The sequence below is a fragment of the Trichoplusia ni genome, chromosome 3 (assembly GCF_003590095.1).
Source record: "Trichoplusia ni isolate ovarian cell line Hi5 chromosome 3, tn1, whole genome shotgun sequence".
NCBI lineage: Eukaryota > Metazoa > Arthropoda > Insecta > Lepidoptera > Noctuidae > Trichoplusia > Trichoplusia ni.
Genome location: NC_039480.1, coordinates 3,464,228 through 3,487,492, shown reverse-complemented (window position 1 = coordinate 3,487,492; position 23,265 = coordinate 3,464,228). Strand labels below are relative to the sequence as shown.

The 23,265-nt window shown below is 35.9% G+C and overlaps 3 protein-coding genes across 4 annotated transcripts; 1 reads left to right on the top strand and 2 right to left on the bottom strand.

Annotated features, from left to right (window-relative positions):
* Positions 1-2,296: 2,296 nt before the first annotated feature.
* LOC113508916 lies at positions 2,297-8,741 on the bottom strand. 2 transcript variants are annotated; one of them, XM_026892094.1, is made up of 5 exons: positions 8,488-8,740; positions 7,602-7,661; positions 5,368-5,734; positions 4,222-4,398; positions 2,297-3,541 (listed from the first exon to the last, which is right to left on the bottom strand). In XM_026892094.1, exons 3-5 carry the CDS (start codon positions 5,726-5,728, stop codon positions 2,352-2,354), a joined length of 1,728 nt encoding a protein of 575 aa, XP_026747895.1. In that variant the 5' UTR covers positions 5,729-5,734; positions 7,602-7,661; positions 8,488-8,740; the 3' UTR covers positions 2,297-2,351. The 2 variants fall into 2 exon arrangements, with proteins under 2 accessions (XP_026747895.1, XP_026747896.1); XM_026892095.1 differs by lacking the exon at positions 7,602-7,661 and having other exon boundaries at positions 8,488-8,741.
* A 2,195-nt stretch (positions 8,742-10,936) lies between these two features.
* On the top strand, positions 10,937-16,027 carry LOC113508917. Its single transcript, XM_026892096.1, has 6 exons — positions 10,937-11,393; positions 11,798-12,028; positions 13,137-13,334; positions 14,003-14,203; positions 14,557-14,659; positions 15,800-16,027. The coding sequence occupies exons 1-6, from the start codon at positions 11,102-11,104 to the stop codon at positions 15,921-15,923; spliced, it is 1,149 nt and encodes a 382-aa protein (XP_026747897.1). The 5' UTR covers positions 10,937-11,101; the 3' UTR covers positions 15,924-16,027.
* An 834-nt stretch (positions 16,028-16,861) lies between these two features.
* LOC113508918 (zinc finger protein 525-like) lies at positions 16,862-22,150 on the bottom strand. The gene is made up of 5 exons (XM_026892098.1): positions 21,988-22,150; positions 20,400-20,525; positions 19,247-19,452; positions 18,269-18,521; positions 16,862-17,147 (listed from the first exon to the last, which is right to left on the bottom strand). The coding sequence occupies exons 2-5, from the start codon at positions 20,522-20,524 to the stop codon at positions 16,883-16,885; spliced, it is 849 nt and encodes a 282-aa protein (XP_026747899.1). The 5' UTR covers position 20,525; positions 21,988-22,150; the 3' UTR covers positions 16,862-16,882.
* Between the last annotated feature and the right edge of the window lie 1,115 nt (positions 22,151-23,265).

Here is a 23,265-nt window from a genome sequence, read left to right as displayed (position 1 = left end):
CTCACCTTCCCCATTATACCACAGGGGTATTAATTAAAACAAATAAAATACATTCTATCACGTATATTTATAAACATTATTGGCAGTGATACATTCCATGGGTAGCATTCTAAGGCTGAAAGATAAACTCAAAATACAATCTGCCAAGAAAACTGACGCGTATCAATCATATGGATTTGCACTAAGGCTCTAGACAGACCGATTTCAACTGCAATCCAAACGCAAATTGCAGTTTGAATGCAATAGGGATGATGACAATTTTTTTGCAGTGTCCGTCTTGTAGTTTTTTGTATAATAATGGATACGTATTTTTTAATTTGTCCCGCAAACATAAATTGACCAAATTACAGTGAATGAAACTTACGCGTAACGTCACGATTGAGTATAAATTTTACCTTATCGTTACGTCACAAGCCCCCTCTCCTAAACTTTAAAGCAATCTTTGTCAATTCTAGTTTTTCTGAAAAACGAAAAAATACGTGTCTCTTACTTTTCAATTATCTAACTGAGGGACTAATGAGATTTTTTCTTTTTATACCCAGTCATCATCCCTATTGACACGACTGCAATAGAACTGGGCCCCGATTCTGTTATTTACAATGACCAATGAATGAATGGCAATTGGATTAAATCCGTAATCATTCCTATTCTCTTAAGCATTATGCCAGCACAATAATTGAAAATTCATTCGATTGACCGTGAGTGTACCGTCCCATACTAAATTCCCAATTATTGTATAGAAAAAATGCTAAGAGATTACGAAAAGTGTTATTTTAAGACAATTTTCATTCATTCATCTGCAATTGTAAATAGCAGAATTGGGGCCCTGACCTATTGCACGCCGACTGCAATTGAATTGCGTGACAACTGCATTCAGACTGCAATTTGCGGTTGAATAGCAATTGAAAAGCAGTAAGAGGTTATCTAAGCTATTGATTAGCTAGTAAAGACTAGACATAAATACTGATACTATACAAAATAATATGTATACACTAGCTGTTGCCCGCAACTTCGTCCCCGTGGGTAGAAGATATAAGTTATGATTGATATCCGCCTACCTATCCTGTTTTTTTCTCATTTTCCATTGTATCTTCGCTCCTATTAGTCGCAGCGTGATGGTTTATAGCCTAAAGCCTTCCTCGATGAATGGTCTATTCAATACAAAAGAATTTTTCAATTTGGACCCGTAGTTCCTGAGATTAGCGCGTTCAAACAAACAAACAAACAAACAAACTCTTCAGCTTTATATATTAGTATAGAGTATAGATTTTGCTACGCGGGTATTTTATATACAAGTAGGTTTATGTAAGCACTAGCTTTTCGCCCGCGGCTTCGCCCGCGTCGAGGTCGGTTATATCGCGTTTCCAAGAGAACTCTTCAAAAGTACGGGATAAAAACTGTTCTTTCTCAAGGTCAATTCTATCTCTGTACCAAATTTCATTAAAATCAGTTCAGTGGTGTAGACGTGAAAGCGTAACAGACAGACAGAGTTACTTTCGCATTTATAATATTAGTAGGGATTTGAACCTCTTTTTAACTTGAAACTACGACTCCAGGTCTTGTTAACAAGTTGCATTGACTCCGAGCGCTAGTTATTCAATATGTAGAATATATTTGACAAGTTAAAATGTCGGGAGTTCTTGAAAACGGAATGAATTACTTTCAATTTTGAATACGGTGTTTATTTCCAATTATAATGCGATGATGGATTGATTATTTTCCAATGGTTTAGTTACTTAAATAAGGGTTAACAATCTTGGTGTTTTTTGTACAAATACATATTAAATAAATAAACGACTGATATATTTCAGTTGTACATTTGATTTGGAAATCATGATTTTAGTTTTAAGTCGCGTTTTATTTTATAAGTGAGTTTTTATACAAAAAGACACACCAACATGTTTTACCCTTTGAAATACCTAAACAGATGGAGAATTGGCCTCGGGCTATGATCCTACGATTCCTATTTCAACATTTCAGTCGCTTTAACAACTAAGCCATCGGGGTTAAAGACCGCGAGTTCAAAAGTTTCCATTACACATGCTGCACATCGTTCAAGAATCCTCATCCTATTGTACATTGGTAGAATTGTCAGTATTTTAAACTTTATTAAATGATGTAACGGTTTACTCACGCGTATTTATCGGGGTAGCCTAACTAGTTCGACTCGCGATCCCGCCGCGTCTGCTCATGATTAAGGACTCCGGTTGGGTCCGAAACTAGTCGGGCTACCCCGATGAACACGCGTGAATAAACCGTCACATCATTTAATAATGAATCATTCTCACGACAGTTACTATCAAAATTTTAAACTTTACTATATATATTCACAAATTTATCTAAACACATATTCATGTTTGATTTAACACAAGATTATTAGTCCATGATATTCTTTCAATCTCTTTACAACTCGAAACATGTTTTTTATACAATTCCTTACTCTCAGCCAGAAAGTTACACGAAACGCAATGTAAAATAGGCACCAATTCGCACTTATCACACGAGGAAACCGTCTCCCCGTTTACGGTTTTCTCGATGCACTGATCGCACTTTTTCTCAACAAGTTCGAATTTCACACCGTTCTCTTTTTCATCTGTGGTCGGTTTGACATCTGTCAGATTTCGCGCGGGAATCGGTGCGTCAATTTTTTTTATTCTTTTTTTATTTTTGCACTGTTTAAAGAATTCGTTCAGTTTGCCTCTAACTCTTTCTAATTTCTTGTTATCCAGACATTTTGCTTTTATTTCAGCATTTAATTTAGCTTTTGCTTTTTCTGGTATTATTTTGTAGACGGTTATATATTCAGTCAGATCATTTATTATTTTTTTATACGGGATACCTACATTATCTGATCCTTTTGAATTTTCTTGTTTCAATTCATTTTTTAATCTGTTCAAAGCGTCTTGCTCTATACTAAAGTCGTCTGATGAATTAGAATCATCGTTTAAGCTTATACTAGGGTTGTAACTATCGACATTTATAACCTCATCACTACTTTTCCTTTTTTTATTAACTGAACATTCTGTCTTTTCTATTTTAATCTCTGGTTTTTTATCCTGTTCTATTGTTTGTGGTATTGAAACATCTATTATTTCTTCTTTTATTTCTTCTACTGTCTCTGGTTCGTTTGCCTTTTCTATTGGTATGACCATGGACTCAATGTTTTTTAATATTTCTTCATTAAAACTTAAATCTGAGATGTCTCCTTCAGTGCTTTCAGACAATTTTCGTTTTGTTTCCACATTTTTTGTTTCATCGTTCTTAGTTTTTTGATTTTGACTCTTACTTTTAATATTACCGAGTATATTTTCTAACTTGAGTTGTTTTTTGACAAATTTTTCGTCTTTCCGAACAACAATTTGTTCTTTATTTTGTTCAATTATTTTCGAAATTGTTGGACTTTTGGATGTTTTTGTAATTTTATTCTTTTTCTTGTTAGTTTGTTTCGCTTTCTTCTTGGGCGGAGGTTCTGGAGATATCGTGATGACTGGTATTTCTGGCGACTTCCGAATTGGTTCAGGGGATCTTGAGTAAAGGCATTCTGAAAAAAAAACCATACTTTATGAATACAAAAAAACTATACTAGGACTAATGTACAGAAAAAAGATCATATAAGAAATATATGAAATGAAATCATTAATTCTGCTAATAGACAATAGACTCATTACTTTTACATTACATTTTAAGCTAGCTGCAGTCAACATTTAGCTGGCTACCATGAGAAATGACAAAAAAAAACTCAGGGGTCATTTTATCGATCTGTCTCTTTTAACAAATGAAAATTCATTAATTCAGAACAGGCTACAAAGCAGCACTTTTTGAATTGCTAAGTATTCTCGTACATACACAGCACCCCATCTTACCCTCTGACAGATTGAGATTACAGCAGGATATCCACTCTGTATCCGAGGAGCTCGTGGCTAAGCTATAACCGCATAAGTAAATCGATCACAGATTAAGTTATGCTTGACGCGGTTGGTCCGTAGATGAGTGACCATCTTTGTCATAACAAGTTCCCGGCTGTTATTCCTACATCTTTGACAGTCGTTACAGGTAGTCAGAAGCTTGAAGTCTGATAACCAGTCTAACCAAGGGGTATTATGTTGCCCAGGTAACTGGGTTGAGAAGGTCAGACAGCTGAAACCGGTCAGACTGGAAGCCGACCCCAACATAGTTGAGAAAAGGCTAGGCTAATGATGATCCAGTCTGTATCCTGCTTACCTTCGGTATAGGTCTGATCAGGTGGATCCTCCCACCACACCGGGCTGGGGCAGGTGAGGATCTCCATGAAGTCCTCGTCAGACAGGGACCTGCTCTCCTCGACCATGCGGACCATGTCCTGCATGCTGAGGTCAGCCGGCGTGCAGGACTTGACGTCTGATTCTAGTTGTTTTATACCTGGAATTTGAAAATAAGTGACCTTGTAAAATAACATCAGTGTGTGTGCTTTTGACAGCATGAATAGCTGACTGGTATAGGTCATCACACCAAACCCACAGTGCGTCGCATCCGCTTGCCATTCATTAATCGGCCTTTGTAAATAGCAGAACCGGGGCCCAGGTGATTTGTATGTTCGTGGAAGCCAAGCGACACAAGGATTGATACTTAGTGCGAGAGTAATTAAAAAAACCCCCACACACAAAATGTGTGCCTTTGACTGCATGGAGAGCTGAGTGGTATAGATCACCGCGCTAATGATTGTCAAAGATGTATTTTAACTTTTCTGGGTCAAGTTTTCGTGTCACGAATACTTGTTGTGAGTTTGGGTGGCGTAGATTTTAATCGAATGTTTGCCTAAGTTAACGTACTAAACGGATAAAATAACCAATTCTTAACAACTAAGGATATGTAATCTTTTAATATATAAAATTCCCGTGTCACGATGTTAGTTACCGTACTCCTCCGAAACGACGACGAAATTGTTGGTTTTTTGGACGAAATTGTTTGTTTTTTTTTTTATAATGTGGCACTAAAAATACATACATATAGAAAAAAAATCGGCAAAACAACGTTTGCCGAGTCAGCTAGTATATTATACATTTTGATACGACGCCATCTAATCTCAAACTAAGAAACCCTTGTGTTACGAAAACTAGAAAGCTGATATATATTATAAATAAATTACAACCAGATCCAGATCGCGCTCATCACACAAACGTTCATACTAAGTGGGAATCGAACCCATAATCTCTGGTAGCACAATCAGGGTTACTAACCACTAGACCACCAGGCCAAGGAACTTATTATGTTGCTTGGCCTTATATTATGTTTCTAACAATCTTATCAAGGCAAACAGAATTCTTTATTAAAGAGGCTTAATTAAATTACTAGTTTAGCCAGATTTATGTAAAAAATCTAGTAAATTACCTTTTTTCGGTACTCCCAGTTTCCTTTTATTAGCTGTAGCAATAACCTTAAAATTATGTTTCGGTTTCAATACAACCTTCTTATTATTTAAATCTCTTTTCAACTTATTTGGATAATACTCTACTTGGTCAACAACTTCATCAATTTTTTTATCACATTTCTTAAGTGGAGCAACTTTCTTACTTATATTTTTCTTAGTTTTAGGCGATTTTATTTCTTTAGTAAGTTTCGGTTTTTCCGGTTTTTCGGTTTTCTGCTTTTTATTCGTTAGTTGTTGTCTTTGTTGTGCTGATTTCGTTCTTGTAATTATCGGTTCTAGGGGTCGAGGGCATTTAGCTTTTCGAGACGCTCTGGACGACATTTTTTCCTGAAAATAAAGAGAGAAATATTTTTATTACTTTTGAAAATTGTTTTCTAGAACCCTGTACACTTATTTATACATTTTCATTAACAATATCTACTTTACTTCTAATTAGAATATCTAGATAGATAAATATTTCGTATTGAATCATACTTTTATTTACTTTCAATTTAACTATTTGATAGCCGAATACAAAATCTAAAACCAATCAGATATAAGTTAATCTGCACATCTTACAAGATTTGACCAAAATCTTGTAGTCTAAGAAGAATTTATGAGCCACACTAGCTGTTTCGCGCGGCTTTGCCTGCCTGGATATGGGTTTTAAGGGCAGAATTATTACCCTTCTCTAATGAAGTTGGATAAAATTAACCTGTGAGGTAATCCAAGGTTTCAGCTATCTATATACTGAATTTTATCAAAATCGGACCAGCAGTTAAAGTGTGGAGAGATAACAAACATACATTCGCAATTATAATATTAGTGACATATTATTTCGCTTTTGGCACAATGTGTGTTTGCTTTTGTTATGTAGATATAATTTTATTTTATTGTATTATAATAGTTATAAACCACACAACTTTTAGTAATTCAGAATTAATTGGATTGGGACCCAACTAAAATTTGAGAAACTAGCAGTTTCGCTGTTGCAAATTGATTCCACAGACAGACCCACAACCCAAAACCAGGATAAAAACTATCCTATGTCTTAATCCAAGTTATAAACTATCTGTTTACCAAATTTCATCCAAATCTGTTCAGTGGTTTTTGTGTGAAAGAGTAACAAACATCCATACAAACTTTAATAAAAGGATAACGTAGGATAACTTAGTAACAGAATAACACATATAATCTGACTTATAAATGGTAATAGAATTGTTAAGAAACCTGGACTTTAAATAAAAACAATTTGAAATCGCTTGCATATGAGCATTTGTGATTATTAGACACTTTTGTTTAGGTATGGTATAGTTATAAAATGGTATTAAATATCTTAGCAAAAACTTCTAAGGTAAACTCTAAATACTACTGAAAGGATGAAAAGATTGAGCATAAGCAAGAAAACTTCGACTTGGGAGTTAATACGATGGCATTAGAGAGAACATTTAAATGACATTTTCATAAGCATAATACTTATCGTATCATTCAAGTTACATGCTAACCGTCATAACACTTACCTAGACAAACATTTTCTAAACTAATAATAATATTCCACAACTTTCACACAATGCCATCCATAATAGTCTCAAACTGAACAAAGCATAAAATAAAATAAGTTTAAGGCAACTGATAATTTTCCATCAGAAGAAAATATCATGCTCATCATTTGGGAGGGCTACTAGACCTGCAGGCCGGTCATTAAACCTCATACTTCTTGATGGTCACAGATATTAATTAGTTACTATACTTTTAACCAATATCCATTTATTAACATTACCAGAAGTTAGGAAAACTCATGTCCCGGTAAGATCTATGACAGGCTGATTTTAAATTGAACTATCAAAATGTCTACTAAGTATATAAAAGAGGCATAAGTGATGAATGTGCAAAAGAGAGTGCCATCTTGAATTTTCACCATAAGAGGGACTATTTGTTTTTATTAAAAGATTTAAGGTAATCATTCTGCTATCTACACTCCATTGCTTGTTAAGAAACTTTTTTTCACTAATATAGATAAAACACATGGACCAATCTTGATAAAATTTGGTAAGGATATAGTTTTTAAACTATGAGCAAGGACATAGATTACTTTTTGTAGTGAAATTGACCTTTAGGCAGGTGAAACCATGAATAAAAGTCAGTATGAGAATATTTTTTTAAAAGGTTATTTGTTTTTTTTTTTCAAGGTATGAAGCTTAGGATTTATACTTACAGTGTGTTTATCTTCTTATCAAATATTCAAATATCATTTCATGTTTGAAAAAAATAAAATCTGGAATAAAGTAATATTGTATCAATAAATCACTGTCTTCAAATTGGCATCAATCTATCCTAATGCATTTGATAAGACTCATTTCTTTATCTTAAACTTCATTATTGAAAAATTTTTTAAATCATGTTTTCATAAATATTAAACTGTTTGAAATAAACTACTATTGTATCAATAAAGACAATAGCTTGTTTACCGTGCGAGAGTAAACAATTCTGTGAATTATGTGCTGTAAATTGATGTTTTCTTACAGATAATATAACAATAACGATTAAAAACATAAGAATCTTAATCTAAGAATATAAAATGTCACGTATTATATCCATTTAAATCATTAAAACGTTACACTTCACACATAATTAAAAAAAAAACACCAGAAAATCCCTAAATCCGAACTCTAAAAAAAAACAACCTTTCATTTACTATTTTCAAAATTTGTCGAAAGATGGCAACACTTGTCACTGTGAATCTTAGCCTCTCCAGTTTTCCACTTTCTTCTAACATTTATAACACAAATAACAACTAAATAGTCTTTATATGTATAAATTCACGTATCAGACATCAAACTAGGATACCACAAGACTCTAGAACCTTGGATAGCCGAATTATATTGTAATCTATCTTCCGTCTCTCTCTGAACGGCTACGTGAAAAAGAGCAAGAATTATCACCACACACGGAAATTACAAGCCTGATTTACACCTCATGGTACTTAGAAACGTATTATTACCTAACTTGGCTATAAATTACGTTATTTGATATACAAGACATGTTACTATCAAGTCAATCGTTCATAAAATGCACTATATTAATGTAATATTCATTTTTACCTGCTCGTAACAGATCCAGGTGAGAATTGCTTCGCTGAATACGGTAAACAGTTACTCGTAAGGCTTATTGAACAATATTATTGGAAAGCAACTATACTATAATTAGTTTATTGATACGTAACCCATGTTATTATTTCATTAAATTCGACACGGACTAAACGACCGACGGAACGGGTATTTCAGAGATAGTGTTGTGACAGCGACAATTGGTTTATTAGTCACTTTATATCGACTATGGATGATTGATGGAATAGGGATGTACATTGTTTTAATTGAATTAGTGAGTTTATTTCAGTGATGATTGTTCTGAGATGTAAATCTGTGCTCATATTTGTATTTAATGAAAATTAAGGCTAAAGATTTATAAAATTACTCAACTACTAAATACTTCTTTTATTATTAACTTTTTTTTAATAAATCCCTATTATTTAAAGGTGCATGGTAAGCGCTAGAAGAGTGGTTTCATTTTCGTATAATTTATTTGCATTCCACTACATAGTGAAGGTGTTACAGTAAAGGCTAGTTAAAGCAATGTACATTTGTGTTATGCACAAACACAGGCACAGAAACCTTACAAACAAACTGGTGTCAAGGAGCACTTATAGGCAATAGGAAGAGATCGAGTCCCTGCAGGGTGATCAAAAGGACTGGAAGTAAGTCAAACAAGGCATGAAAAAAGAGATTAGTAATTATTTGATACACAAAAAAAAATGCCAGAAATTTGCCACAAAATTCTTTGCACAATAACCTACGCCAAAGGCTTTATTTCCGAGGATGTCGCTTTAACTGGAAAAGAGTAGATAGTTATCTTAAAGACTAAATTGTAATATACACAACAAAAACCAAAAAATACAAGCAATTTAAAATAAACTAACGTTAACTGTGTTTAAAAATAAATTAGATGACAAATCGACTAACTTCCTAATCGATAACAGCTCTCGAAATAATAAATAGTAAGAAGCTATAGGTTTTCATTCTGTATGTACTTTTATTTTGTTTACATAGGTACGATTTGAAATTTACAACATGTTTAATTGATCTTACTACGAGCGATAATTATGTGCATTTAGCCAAAATGTATCAAGATAAAATTACTGGCATATTTTCAATGTATCAATAATATTTTATTTTGTTAAACAGCTTGTCAGTAGCAACGAAAATATTATTTTCTGCCAGTATATCTTAGAAGTAAAAGAACACAGACATTACATATTGACAAGAAAAAAAACTTGTTAAAAATGGCGCCAGGTTTTTTTTCTTACACGAATTTTAAACGAATGTATCCTATCAAAATAGCATTTATTTCTTTGAAATAATATTTATTCAGAACTTGTGATACTTACAATTCATACTTATATATTGTTATTACGATATTTCGACGTTTCAAATCTAATTCGCTTGAAGCGTAGACAGCGAGAGCCATCGCCATTGTATAGATAGGTTATATTATAATCATAGTTATGTAATTATGTTGTTTGGATGCCCCAGAAAATGACTATCAACTAAACTTGCTTTTATCTAGTAGATATTTAGGTTACATAGGTATTGGTAATTCTTAAATAAATAAGTAGGTATATAGGAAACCTTGCCTAAAATCATCGTACATCGTAAGTTAATTCTTCGCAAGCATGTTAATTAAACGCCGATAACGCCATAATATATTTAGCACCATAATTCATTTTGAAAACATTGTACGTAGTCGGAGTCGTATTTTATCTTTTATAGTTTATAAATCGTAATGAATCGATCCTCGGTAGGAATACTCTGGTTATTATTTTGTAAATGAATACTTTCATTTATTTTGTTTTTTTAAAATTGATATTGTGGGCAAATAAAATTCACGAAGGAAAAAGAGAATAGTGGATACGGTGGATAGAATGTATGTCGACGGTCGGTGGCGAAAATCGGTACTAACGCCGCCATTTGCAATTATGACATTCGTATTATTCCTAATCCTAACTTTCTATCAGTTATATTGAGTGAAGTAAGTTGACAACATGGTTATTTCTAATATAAAAATGTATTATGCAACAAAACTATCAGGTTATAAAGAAAACCCATATTAACCACGTAAGACCTTTAACTACAAGCTATAAAATTGTTTCCAAGTCCTTTTGTCATGGAATTATTGTATTTCACGAAAGAAGTCCCGCGGAAAATAGTGGGCACTAAAATATTTCAATACTAAAATGATATGCATTGGCATAGACACTAGCGACACACCCGCGGGACTTAATTCGTGAAACAGAGTTTCTGCCTACCTACTAAGATTTATTTTAAAATTAGCTTTTCGCCCGCGGCTTCGCCCGCGTCGAGGTCGGTTATATGGCGTTTCTAAGAGAACTCTTTTAAAGTCCGGGATAAAAACTCTCCTATGTTCTTTCTCAAGGTCAACTCTATCTCTGTGCCAAATTTCATTAAAATCAGTTCAGTGGTTTCGACGTGAAAGCGTAACAGACAGATTTACTTTCTGACAGCAACTTTTTACAGAAAACCATTATTGAATACACATTTGAAATAGTTACTATCCCCAGTTCCACACAAATCAAATACTTAACAATAAAAATCAAATACCGTGGCTTACATTAATTATTTTGCCGCCAGAACTATACAAATGGCGGTTAGGCAGATGATATTATATATTTTTGCGGCATTTTTTTTTAATGAAATGGAATACACTTTAGCAATGGAATTCAATCTGCCGAAAATAGATGGGAATTTAACAATGCGGTCTCATTTAGAACATGAAAATATACAAAATCATTGCAAACGTAGGAACGAAACGTGTACTTCGAATGAAACGAATATTTGTGCGGTAAAAGTCGTAAATAATGAGAGATTTTACAAAGATTTTTTAAATAGTTGTTTTTTATTTATGAGTAATATGTGTGATCATCCAGAAGAAGGTAAGGAATCAATTAATAAGCTAAACTCTGTCTATTTTCAAGTTCAACAGCAAACCTCATGACAGTTCCGACATTTTTATTAATTTACTAGCTGTTGCCCGCGACTTCGTCCCCGTGGGTAGTAGATATAAGTTATGATTTATACCTGCCTTGTTTTTTTCACATTTTCCAATGTATCTTCGCTCCTATTAGTCGCAGCGTGATAGTTTATAGCCTAAAGCCTTCCTCGATGAATGGTCTATTCAACACAAAAAGAATTCTTCAATTTGGACCAGTAGTTCCTGAGATTAGCGCGTTCAAACAAACTCTTCACCTTTATATATTAGTATAGATAAATGTTTTTTTTTTCTCATGATTACGTAATTTATCTCGCATTGCCACTCTAATATCAATTTCCATTTAAGAATACTTCATAATATCGAGTGGTTCTTGCAAAGAATTCTTCGCAACAAAGCCTTTGGATGAAGACGAAGGTACAACTGTAAATGCAAGGCAATCGACAACTCCTGGTATAAATGGGGCTTCTGAAAATTTCGGACCGACTGTGACTGAAACTAAGGGTACTACGGAGGGACCTGGAGATAAAGGAACAGTTAAAAAAGGATATAATAGTGCCACACGAACAAGTAGTACAGGTAAATAGGCATCAAAGACACTTGTTAGCTTTTTTCTGGTTAAAGAAGTGTGTGTACTTAATGTAGTTATGTACACGCGTTAGAAGTTTTACTTCTTTGGCGTATGGTACAAAACACGTTTTCTAAATATAAAAATACTATAATAAACAACTCGAACATAGTTATCGATTTAAATTCATCGTTCCATTTAATATTAAAAATGCAAGTCATAAATACATACTTAAAGTAATAATCTATTGAAAATAACATTTTAAAATTGAAATAAACTTATATTTACATTTTTAAAACTATATCAATATAAAAAGAAAAATATACATTATTTACAAAGCGTCAAAAAAGACATCCTCATCCCTGCCAAAGTCGGGAAACGTGCCCAGAAGGCTGCTGGCTGCATTGCCACGTTGTATGGCAATGCTAATTCTTTGGGCAAAATATAGACCAGCCTTCTGATCACGTGTAGAGTCGACCAAACGCTTCTCATCATCCAACCGGTTTCAGCTAAGTACCAGTGTTTTACAAGGAGCGACTGCCTATCTGACCTCCTCAACCCAGTTACCTGGGCAACACGATACCCCTTGGTAAGACTGGCCGTCAGACTTCAAGCTTCTGACTACCTGTAACGACTGTCAAAGATGTAGGAATAACAGCCGGGACCCACAATTTAACGTGCCTTCCGAAACACGGAGGAACTCGTTATGACAAAGATGGTCACCCATCTACGAACCAACCGCGTCAAGCATAGCTTAACCTGTGATCGAATCACTTATGCGGTTATAGCTTAGCCACGAGCTCCTCGTGTGAAAACACGGCTATATGTTTACAAAAAAAAAACAGAGGTATTTTTGTTACATAAGGTGGTAAAATAAAATCAGACATACTTTGTACATCGGACATTTAAAGTGAAACGTCATAATAATAATATAGTAGCAAACAGCAACAGCAAGGATAATTACTGGCTTGTATTGAACTTTTCTAGGCTTCTACCAAAAGTGTACCTACCCTATATTGATAGGTTTTCATAATCTTAACGCAAATTTCTAAACATCCTCGATTGCAAACTCAAGCGACGTTCTCTGAGACAACTTGTATAAAATTTTCTCTTCTTTAGCACGTATTCTCCGAATGTTTGCATCAAGACGTTTGGAAGACGACGAAACAGCAACAGAAGCAGGAGAAACGACAACTGATGGAGAAGAGGCCACCGTTAATAATGAGGAGGTTACTGAAACTGAGAGTGCTGCAACGACCGCAGATGATGGAACGACTAAAAAAGCACATGAGAACACCACACGGCGACATGGAACAGGTGACGATCGAGTTCTTGATTCCGATTGAACCTAGCAGTCGGTGCATGATGAATCCCCTTCTATTGCCACACATCGACTAAGAGCGGGAGACGTTACACAATATTTAATTCTGAAATTTTCTGAGAATATTTAACAAATGTTTCAGCATCGCTTGACGACGGCCCGTCGATGGGCGACCATCTTTGTCATAGCGAGCCTTTTCCCAACTATGTTGGGGTTGGCTTCCAGTCTAACCGGTTTCAGTTAAGTACCAGTGTCTTACAAGGAGCGACTACCTATCTGACCTCCTCAACCCAGTTACCTGGGTACCTAACACGATCACGATACCCCTTAGTAAGACTGGTTGTCAGACTTTCAAGCTTCGGACTACCTGTAACGACTGTCAAAAATGCTGAATTACAGCCGGGATCCACAATTTAACATGCCTTCCGAAACACGGAGGAACTCGTTATGACAAAGATGGTCACCCATCTATGGACCAACCGTGTCAAGCGTAGCTTAGCCTGTGATCGACTCACTTATGCAGTTATAGCTGATCCAAGAGCTCCCTGCTTATAATCTTCCAAATGTTATTAAAAATGTGACACTTAAATTGTTTTAGTCAAATACGGTAAGAATTTGCGAGAATTATTTACCAGTCATATTGTAACTTTTATTTTTGTTGCAGGCCCGGCTCTACGAGCATTCTCCTACAGTCGTCTTTATGAAGTAGAGTATTCTCATGACGGGCACGTTTGCCCACATTCTTGTACTTCCCATTATTTGCCAGTATGTGTAAACGTTAATAAATGGGAAGGCAAACACTTCAGATTGTACCTCTTCTTAAACCACTGTATTTCAGATAAATATTATTGCATGCATTGGAGAGGTGCGTATCTGTTTCCCATATTTTTGTTTGTCGTTCCGGTTGGATTTTTAGCAAATCGATTTTGAGGCACTTCCCGATAAGCTAGCAGGCTGAAATTTTCAGGGGAGCTTCAAATCCGATGACAATGCAATTTACGATTTCTTGAACTGCTGCACCGATTTTTATAAAATTTGAATGCACATTTAAAAAAGTTGGTTTTTAGATTTTTTAAATAATACCAAATGTTATAACTCACGCAACAGATTGTTCAGTTATGTTTATGATAGATGATATTTTTTATTTAAAATTTTATTTTGTTTAGCGTACCGGGTCTTCAATGTCGGGGTTTTGCAAACAATGTTTTTTTTTTTCAGATTTTCAGCCGATAAAAAGTCCGACAACTACCGTTGCCGATGAGGACGAGGATTCCCACATCGTTATGTCACACTTAGGGTGGTCTTTCTGTGGATCTCATAGGTAATGTTAAACAGTTAATAGGATAGCCCACCACACATGACCTCAGAGCTAGCGACATCTTGAAACCGGTGCGGACGCCACTCGACCACGGAGGTCGTCATCGTATATTGGAACTTCCGATTGATCTTACACCTCGGGTCCGACTCGGGTTTCGATACTTTTTAATTGGAGTTCGAAGCCTAGCAGATAGTAGCGCCGCTCGGCGGCTGCGGTCAACGTGTACGAACTACGATCAGGTTTAGGCATGTCACCCGGGGAACCCCATTCTACGTACTGAATACGAAGAATAAATGAAGCTATCACCTAAAAAGGACAATATAGTGGAGCCTTCGACTTTCACAATGATGTCGGTTCCGATAAACCAGCTTCGTAACATCCCTAGTCTGTACACAATTGAGATCCGAACCTTAGGGTATGCGCAGACGAGGGATTTTTGTCGACGTACTTTTTTATCCGCTAAAATAGACTTACAACTGTATCGAGTAAAGCAAACGGGGGAATAAAAGTGCCGCTTACAGAAAGTTGCCTGAATAACTGACATTGAGTGGATCGGACAATAATACGAGGGAGTCCCCGAAAGAAATAGCACTCTTGTGACTAGGGGAAGCAACGTACATGGAGAACTTGAGTCCGCATTGTTTTGGGCAACAAATGATCGCACGCCGTGTGCCTTAAGTTCGCGATAAATTCGCAGTGATCTTTTTATTCGCGGAGCATACTTTTTTTCTCGAGGAAAGTCCGTCGTCTGCGCAGGCCCTTAATTTCTTTTACACAGTCACAGATAGTTTTTAACATAGATCGAAACGCAGGATAGTTTTTTATGTTACCGTGGGGTCGGACGGGCTACAGCTAGTAATACATAATTCCCACGTTTTTATACACTCAGTTTTCTTGTTTGTTTGTCGTTCCGGTTGGAATTTTGCAACTCAATTTTGAGGCACTTCCCGGTAAGCTAGCAGGCTGAAATTTTCAGGGTAGCTTTAAACCTGATGACAATGCAATTTACAATTATAAACACGGCTGGACCGATTTCGATAAAAATTTAATGGAGTGATATTCAAAAATGTAGGTGTTTAGCCGCTAAATCTTTTAGTTTTAATTTTTAGTTTATAGATTTTAAAGTGCCTTTTATATTTATAGGTATATCCAGTTCGCTCGTTTCTCTGAAGTCTTATCAACTATGAACAGCTACGGTTGGCTTTCAGGCAACTACAGATATTCACAAATTCTGAGACCGGGACAGATAAAGCCTGGTTTTGGATAAGATACCGTTTAAATAATTATGCTGTATCATAAATACTTATGCTCCATTTGTTAAAGTAATAAAAAATCTTATTTTAAAAGAATCTAGGTATCTTGGTTTGTCTTTATACAAACACATATTAAATAATAAACCGACTGATTTATTTCAGAAATATATTGTGTTGTTTCACATTCTTTTTTTTTATGTAGTCCACTGTGTCCCACTGCTGGGCAAATGCCTCCCCCAAATCCTTCCACGATTCTTTATCAATCCTGGTTCACTTGGATCCCACCCACGCGGTAAAACTCCAGAAAGATGGACCGCATTTAAACTCTTAAAAATTGTAAAGTCACGAGGCGCCGCACGGTGGGCTGAAAATCGGCTTCCATGGACATAGGGATTTCAATATGCAAGTGCTTGTTTTTATACTGGAAGTCGCTTGTATTAGTGATTAATATGTATAAAAATGACACTCAAGTTAATTCTGTCCACAAACGAAGGAGTTTTGATAATAACTAGTCGTGAGACTGATTCATTATTAAATGATGTAACGGTTTACTCACGCGTATTTATCGGGGTAGCCCGACTAGTTTCGGACCCAACCGGAGTCCTTAATCATGAGCTGACGCGGCGGGATCGCGAGTTGCAATCTAAGTGTAGATTTTCTCGACACCACTTCATAGGCCGCTCAATGACGCCCATATTTTTTAGACCAAACACTCCAAAGAAAGCTTTTTTTATAGCAGCTCGCTTTTTCACTTCCAGTATCATATCAGATCCATGTCAACATAATACATATGCTTGTTTTGAGTCTGGGTGTCTTTGTCCATGTGACTTGAATGTTTGTGAAACCCAAGACACAAGGATTCAATTATTTAATACGGGAGTCGTTACAAAAAGAAAAAAAACTTGCTAGATTTGATTACAGACAAAGGGATAGGCGAAAACAAAAATAAAAATACTAGAAAAATATGTTTATTTTAAGTTTCAGCTTCAGTTTGGCCCATAATACCTAGTTTTCTCAATATTTGTGTGTCTACAACGGTCTCGTCGACTTCTTGATTGGGATGATGTATAAGATGCAACAATATCCTCGGTTTGTGTATACCCTCCCATTTGCATATAGCACAGACAAACTTCGTTTCTTTTGGGGCAGTCTTCTTTTTCTTTATGGCAACACCGTGTACTTCTTGTCTATGGGATTTGTACAGTTTGTAGCATAACAGTTCTGAGCATTCTGGACATCTAGAAAATAAGTTTAGATAGGAATTAATTTGATTAAATTAAAGCTTAGCTCTCCTATTCCATTCATGATGCTTTTCTGAAGAAGAAAGTATTTTAGCAGTTACTTATTTTTGCGGTTAACTGGTAGTCAAATTTTAATAAACAACTATTATTATTTCTCAACTTTCGCAACGCCATCTAGTGTCAAACTAAACACAGCTTGTATTATGAGTACTGGACGACTAATATACATACATAATCCTATATATAAAAATGAATTGCTGTTCGTTAGTCTCGCTAAAACTCAAGAACGGCTGAACCAATTTGGTTCATTATTGTCTTGAAGTATTCGCAGCAGTCCAGGGAAGGTTTAAACGGTTTTAAAATGTGGAAAAATTGCAAAAAAAAATATTTTAAATTAACTGTTAGGCGGTACATAGTTCGCCAGGACAGCTAATAGATAAATATTACACGTAAACACAGAATAAATGATCGTGCTCATTACACAAACATTTGTGTGGGAATAGAACCCACGACCTCTGGTATAGCAGTCGAGGTCACTAACTACCACACTAACAGATCAAGCTTGACACGCGATTGAAGTATAACTTCTTTGCTTTTGTACGAGATGGCAATTAATTTTATATTTTTTACTATTGATTTTTATAAACTATCAATAGGGATGATGACTGGGTATAAAAAGAAAAAATCTCATTCGTCCCTCAGTTAGATAATTGAAAAGTATGAGACACGTATTTTTTCCTTTTTCAGAAAAACTAGAATTGACAAAGATTAACTGCTTTAAAGTTTAGGAGAGGGGGCTTGTGACGTAAAGATAGAGTAAAATTTATACTTAATCGTGACATCTCGCGTAAGTTTCATTCGCTGTAATTTGGTCAATTTATGTTTGAGGGACAAATTAAAAAATACGTATCCATTATTATACAAAAAAAAACTACAACTGCAAAAAAAAATTGTCATCATCCCTATTGACCAAAAAAAATCATTTAAAAACCGTATGGTACAGAAACGTGACGCCATATTACCGTAACGGACTTCCGTTGCATTGTCATCCAGTCACCTCCTAGTCGCGTCTAAACAAGTTTCACATCAAAAATCTAAATTTAAAACTCCAAACCAACCTTTTTTTAATATTCCTATGCGTCTCCAACAGACTTTGTGAAGCAAATGACTCCTTACATTTCAGACATTTATAGGCATTCTTCTGTCCGTGCGTGAGTAGGTGATGATTCAAGGCCCTCAGATGGCGTGCTATGAACCCGCAGTGTTCACACTTGTGAGGGTTGTCAGATCGGTGTATTTGTTCATGTTTTTTAGTATTCTTCTTGGACACACTCCTGTAGGGGCAGTGTGAACATTTGTAGGGTTTTATACCTGTTGATCAGAGTTTATTTTATTTGTTTACACTTTATTGCACATAGATAATAAATAAATGAATAATAAATGCGGTCAACATCACATACATTGTTCTGAACCCAAAGTAAGTTGCTAAAGCACTTGTGTTATGGAATTCAGATACAACGAGGGTAGCACAAACATCCAGACCCGAGACAATGTAGAAATGTGAATTTTTACATTGACCCGACCGGGGTTCGAACCCGGGCCCTCAGAGCTAGCGACACCTTGAAACCGGTGCGTACGCCACTCGACCACGGAGGTCGTCAATGGTGAGTTAATTAGCCTTAAGACACAGAAATTACTAAGTTATGTTTTCATGACCAAGAAATCGATGGCAATAGCAAGATGTGCTAATAAAAGTCATTAAATATGCTTCAAAAATATCATAACTATGTATAAATAAAAGCAAAGTGTTTTTAATAAAAACAAGGAATTTAATCCTTGTATCACGAGAGATTTCCCAAACATACAAATCACATGCATCAAGACACCCAGACTCGGGACAAGCATTCGTGGATCACACAAATGCTTGTCCTCCGCGGGGATCGAACTAACACGTCGCGCTTAGTAGATTTGATGTGGTGACCTCAACCACTCGACTCAGCACTCTCAACTCTCTAGCCAGCAAAATAACAAACAAAATTATAAAATAAAGACATTTGCCCAACGCTGGGACAAATACAACCTCACAATAAACTAACCTTGATGAATCCTAACGTGTTCTTCAAACAATATCTTGTTATAAGTCGAATATTCGCACATGCAACACTGAAACGGGTTCTCCCCTCTATGTATCTTGCGGATGTGACGTAACATCTTCTCTTCCGTCTCGGCTGAGAAGCGAGAGCATTCCGGACATCGAATACGTCGAGATTGGATGTTTAAATATGGGTCAGATGTCGAGTCGCTGTGGAAGAGAAAATGAGCAGGTGTTCTGAGTTGCCAGGTTGCCGAACGGTATAGCAGGACAGACAAGACAGTTTTATTTTAAAACGACTCCCGCATTAATAATCATTGTGTCGCGAGATTACACAAACATACAAACGTGCAAAGACACCCAGACTCAGAACAAGCGTTTGCGAATCACAGTATTACACAAATGCTTGTCCCACGCAGGGCCGGATCAAGGGGCCTAGGGGCCCCGACGTAACAAAGGAGTGGGGGCCCCCTTGGTTCAAGTTATTTTCATTTTTTTACTTTTATTTTTATTTTTTTAGATGCATGGTGTCAGTAATGTGGGCTTCTACCGTGGTTTCATATTTTTTTTATTTCAAAAGGGTGTGCTGGGCCCTGGTCATAGTGGGCCCCTAGGCACTGGCCTAAAGTGCCTTATGAATAATACGGCACTGAAAACACGTAGGTATTGAAACGACGCGTATAATAGCGCTTGGCGTGATAACCTCAACGACTCGGCTATCCGTGTATGGAGGTTAGTCAGTTTGGCTGGACATTTTGTCTAGAAAGCCGTTCTCCCACATCATTGATCAAATGCTAAGTCCTAAGTGCACCGTTTATTTTGGGTGGACAAGCAATGAAAGCAGTGTTGGAGTGGAGACCACGTTTAGGCAAACGTAGTGTAGGACGCCCTGCGGCACGATGGACCGATGATTTGAAGAAGGTGGCTGGCAGCGGATGGATGCGGGCTTCCCAGGACCGGGATGGCTGGCGCTCTTTGGGGGAGGCCTACGTTCAGCAGTGGACGTCGATAGGCTGAGATGATGAAGCAATCAAAATGCCTAGATTTGACCGGCTTTATCGGACTCCTGGTAGTCTTATTAAACTGCCAACAGCTAGTACTCAATATAGCAATTATGTCAACAGAATTTTTAAGCCATATTTAATTAAATAACTTACACATCCTTATCAACTTTAATTTCTTGTACTTCATTATTAGCTTCAGACACTACATTGATTGGGTACTGGTTGGATCCTGACGCTACGTCTATAAACACTGGATTTGTTTGATTCGCTTCCGCCATGCTGAAAATAAATTGTAAAAATTAACTTTTTCTTCAAGTAGGTTGTTTTCCAGTCACTTTTAAAACGATACAGTAGTGATTCTAGTTGTGCTGTTCCAAAGTCTCATTTTGATGGATAAGAACTAGCAAGAAACTCCATAAGTTAGTCTTTTGACTCTGTTAACACTAATCTATACTAATATATAAAGCTGAAGAGTTTGTTTGTTTGTTTGTTTGTTTGAACGCGCTAATCTCAGGAACTACTGGTCCAAATTGAAAAATTCTTTTTGTGTTGAATAGACCATTCATCGAGGAAGGCTTTAGGCTATAAACCATCACGCTGCGACTAATAGGAGCGAAGATACAATGGAAAATGTGAAAAAAACCGGGCAGGTATAAATGATAACTTATATCTTCTACCCACGGGGACGAAGTCGCGGGCAACAGCTAGTACTATTATAAAGGCGAAAGTTTGTAAGTATGGATGTATGGATGTTTGTTACTCTTTCACATAAAAACTACTGAATGGATTTGAATGAAACTTTACCACGATATAGCTTATACATCAGAATAACAAATAGGCTCCCTTTTATCCCGATTTTTGGAATAGTTCCCGAGAGAAAATTTAAAAGGTGTGTAAAAGCTATAAGATCACTAAGGGGATTGTTTCCATGGAAACGGGGACCACCGAACACTGTAAACTGAAGTCCACGCAGACGGAGTCGCGGGCAACAGCTAGTTATATTTAATTGCAATACCACTTGGCTATCCACGCCATAATTTTTTTTAAGAAAAAAAAAAGAAACATTTATTTGCATTATTTATGGAAGTTTGAAAAAGAGTTTTGCTTTTAAAAAGGTCAGGTGATGGAATAATTTGGAACAGTGTGGCTTATGAGACATTGGGAGCGAAATTTAAAAGAAAGCCCAAGTACAGCTTATAAGCCTAAGTATGAAGAATGTTGGCAACATAAACGAAAAACATTTAAATTGATTAAAAACAAGTTTATGTCGGTGTGTGTTGGTGCTTATCTGCTACGGCTCCAACAGCCATTTTGTACAGTCGAAAACAAATCCTTATTAGATTTAAAAGTCTGTTAGAAATTGATAAGCAGAATTTGTACATTGACTTTTGTTGCTGACTGTACTTTGTTGTTGTATCCCATAGACCTACTTTCTTGGTATAGTGGCAAGTGCACAATATCTTAAGGTTCCAATTAGAGAACGAGAACAATAACAAAACTGCGATTTTCTAGTTAGAAATTATCAATAAAACGCGGAGTCAAGAAGATCTAGTTTTTAAACTCCAGTCTCTCAGAAACCAAGTACAGCCGTTCTATTTCTTGTGATCTCATTTCGAATTGAGTTATATTTATCATTTTATTAGTCTATATGTCAAGAAACATAATGTATCTGTTTTGGGCCCATACTTGCATAATATTGTATATGCAGTTATATTAAATCGTATTATTGCTTTCTACTTACATTTTTCAATTATTTGTTTCTTGATATTTAGCTAGACAAGTACACACGTTGGCTTTTAACTCAATGGATCCAAAGATAAGATAATATTTTCACAAAATAAACAACAACGCTTTGCGATAGTGAATATGTAAACAAAGTTTTGACGTTTTAAATTCGTAGTCCACAGATAATGCGCGGTAAAATAAGTAATCCACAGATTACATTAGAAAACAGTTGAGTTTTAAAACTAAAGAAAATGACCAGAGAACTAGTTTCCTAAAAATATTTTTATATCTTATACCTTTGGAATAATTATTAAATAGTAATCGTAAAACATAAATTTTGATACCTCCTGGCAAATGATCAAAATCAATAATAGTGTTCGAGTTTTCTCGAAAAGACAACAAATCATGGCTTAAACAGATTTATGTTCCATCAATTTTTTCAGCCCCTGATTACGGTAGCTCGCAGCTAGTAGCTGTGACTGCTTTGGACATGGACCTAGTATATTTTTACGGTAAGTCAGTTTAAGAAGACAAAGAGCTAAGGTATCTCTAATCTTGCAATTGTACAAGTATAACAGTTTGTTAAAGAATACCTGTTGAAGTGGTGTGTACAGAAAGCTTTCAGAAAAATAGGGTAAAATAATAAATCACCAATGAACACTATATTTTACACTACAATATGGGAAAAGGGGTATTATTCTCCTTCTCTTTCTGCAGCTTGGCGTACTGCTCGCGATAGTCCTCATACGATTCTCCCTCTGGGAAACCGTATACTTTATTTCCTTCTTGTCTTACGACTGGCTTCTTTGTGGTACTTGTAATTTCAGCAGACCCTTCAGTGGCGTGATAATCTGAGGCCACTTTGTTTGCTTCAACATTAGGTTCATTTTTCTCATGAGCTCTAAACAATGGATTAAATTCATCAATCTCCTCTAATTGTCCTTTTTCCTCTCCCGATTTCTCATACACTTCTTTAAGTTCTTGCATTTCTTCTTTGCTCTTATCAGATTTTTCAAAAACTTCTATATTCGCAATTTCTTTTGATATTTCTTCTGTCGACGACTCACTTTCTCCTTTCTCTTGATCTTCATCGTTGTCTGATGCACTTTTTTGTTTTTTGGCTACGCTTTTGAATTCTGGTCTTGAGTTTTGACCGTTTCGTTCGCTTTTTGACGGGTGTCTTGGTCTCCCGTCTTCTCTAAAAACACCTGCGCTAGATCTTTGCGGTTCATTTTCATTCCTACTTTTGTGTTTGTACCTTCCGCGAGAACCTTCATCATCTTGGTTATAACCT

Excerpts from the sequence above, each read along its gene's own strand:
- LOC113508916 (XM_026892095.1), bottom strand. The coding sequence starts at position 5,728 with ATGTCGTCCAGAGCGTCTCGAAAAGCTAAATGCCCTCGACCCCTAGAA. Across the intron at positions 4,399-5,367 it reads ACTGGGAGTACCGAAAAAAG|GTATAAAACAACTAGAATCA; the intron begins GTAATTTACTAG and ends TTCAAATTCCAG. Across the intron at positions 3,542-4,221 it reads TGATCAGACCTATACCGAAG|AATGCCTTTACTCAAGATCC; the intron begins GTAAGCAGGATA and ends TTTTTTTTTCAG.
- LOC113508917 (XM_026892096.1), top strand. The coding sequence starts at position 11,102 with ATGGCGGTTAGGCAGATGATATTATATATTTTTGCGGCATTTTTTTTT. Across the intron at positions 11,394-11,797 it reads GTGTGATCATCCAGAAGAAG|AATACTTCATAATATCGAGT; the intron begins GTAAGGAATCAA and ends TTTCCATTTAAG. Across the intron at positions 13,335-14,002 it reads CACACGGCGACATGGAACAG|GCCCGGCTCTACGAGCATTC; the intron begins GTGACGATCGAG and ends TTTTTGTTGCAG.
- LOC113508918 (XM_026892098.1), bottom strand. The coding sequence starts at position 20,524 with ATGGCGGAAGCGAATCAAACAAATCCAGTGTTTATAGACGTAGCGTCA. Across the intron at positions 19,453-20,399 it reads ATTAAAGTTGATAAGGATGT|CGACTCGACATCTGACCCAT; the intron begins GTAAGTTATTTA and ends TCTCTTCCACAG. Across the intron at positions 17,148-18,268 it reads CATAGGAATATTAAAAAAAG|ATGTCCAGAATGCTCAGAAC; the intron begins GTTGGTTTGGAG and ends CTTATTTTCTAG.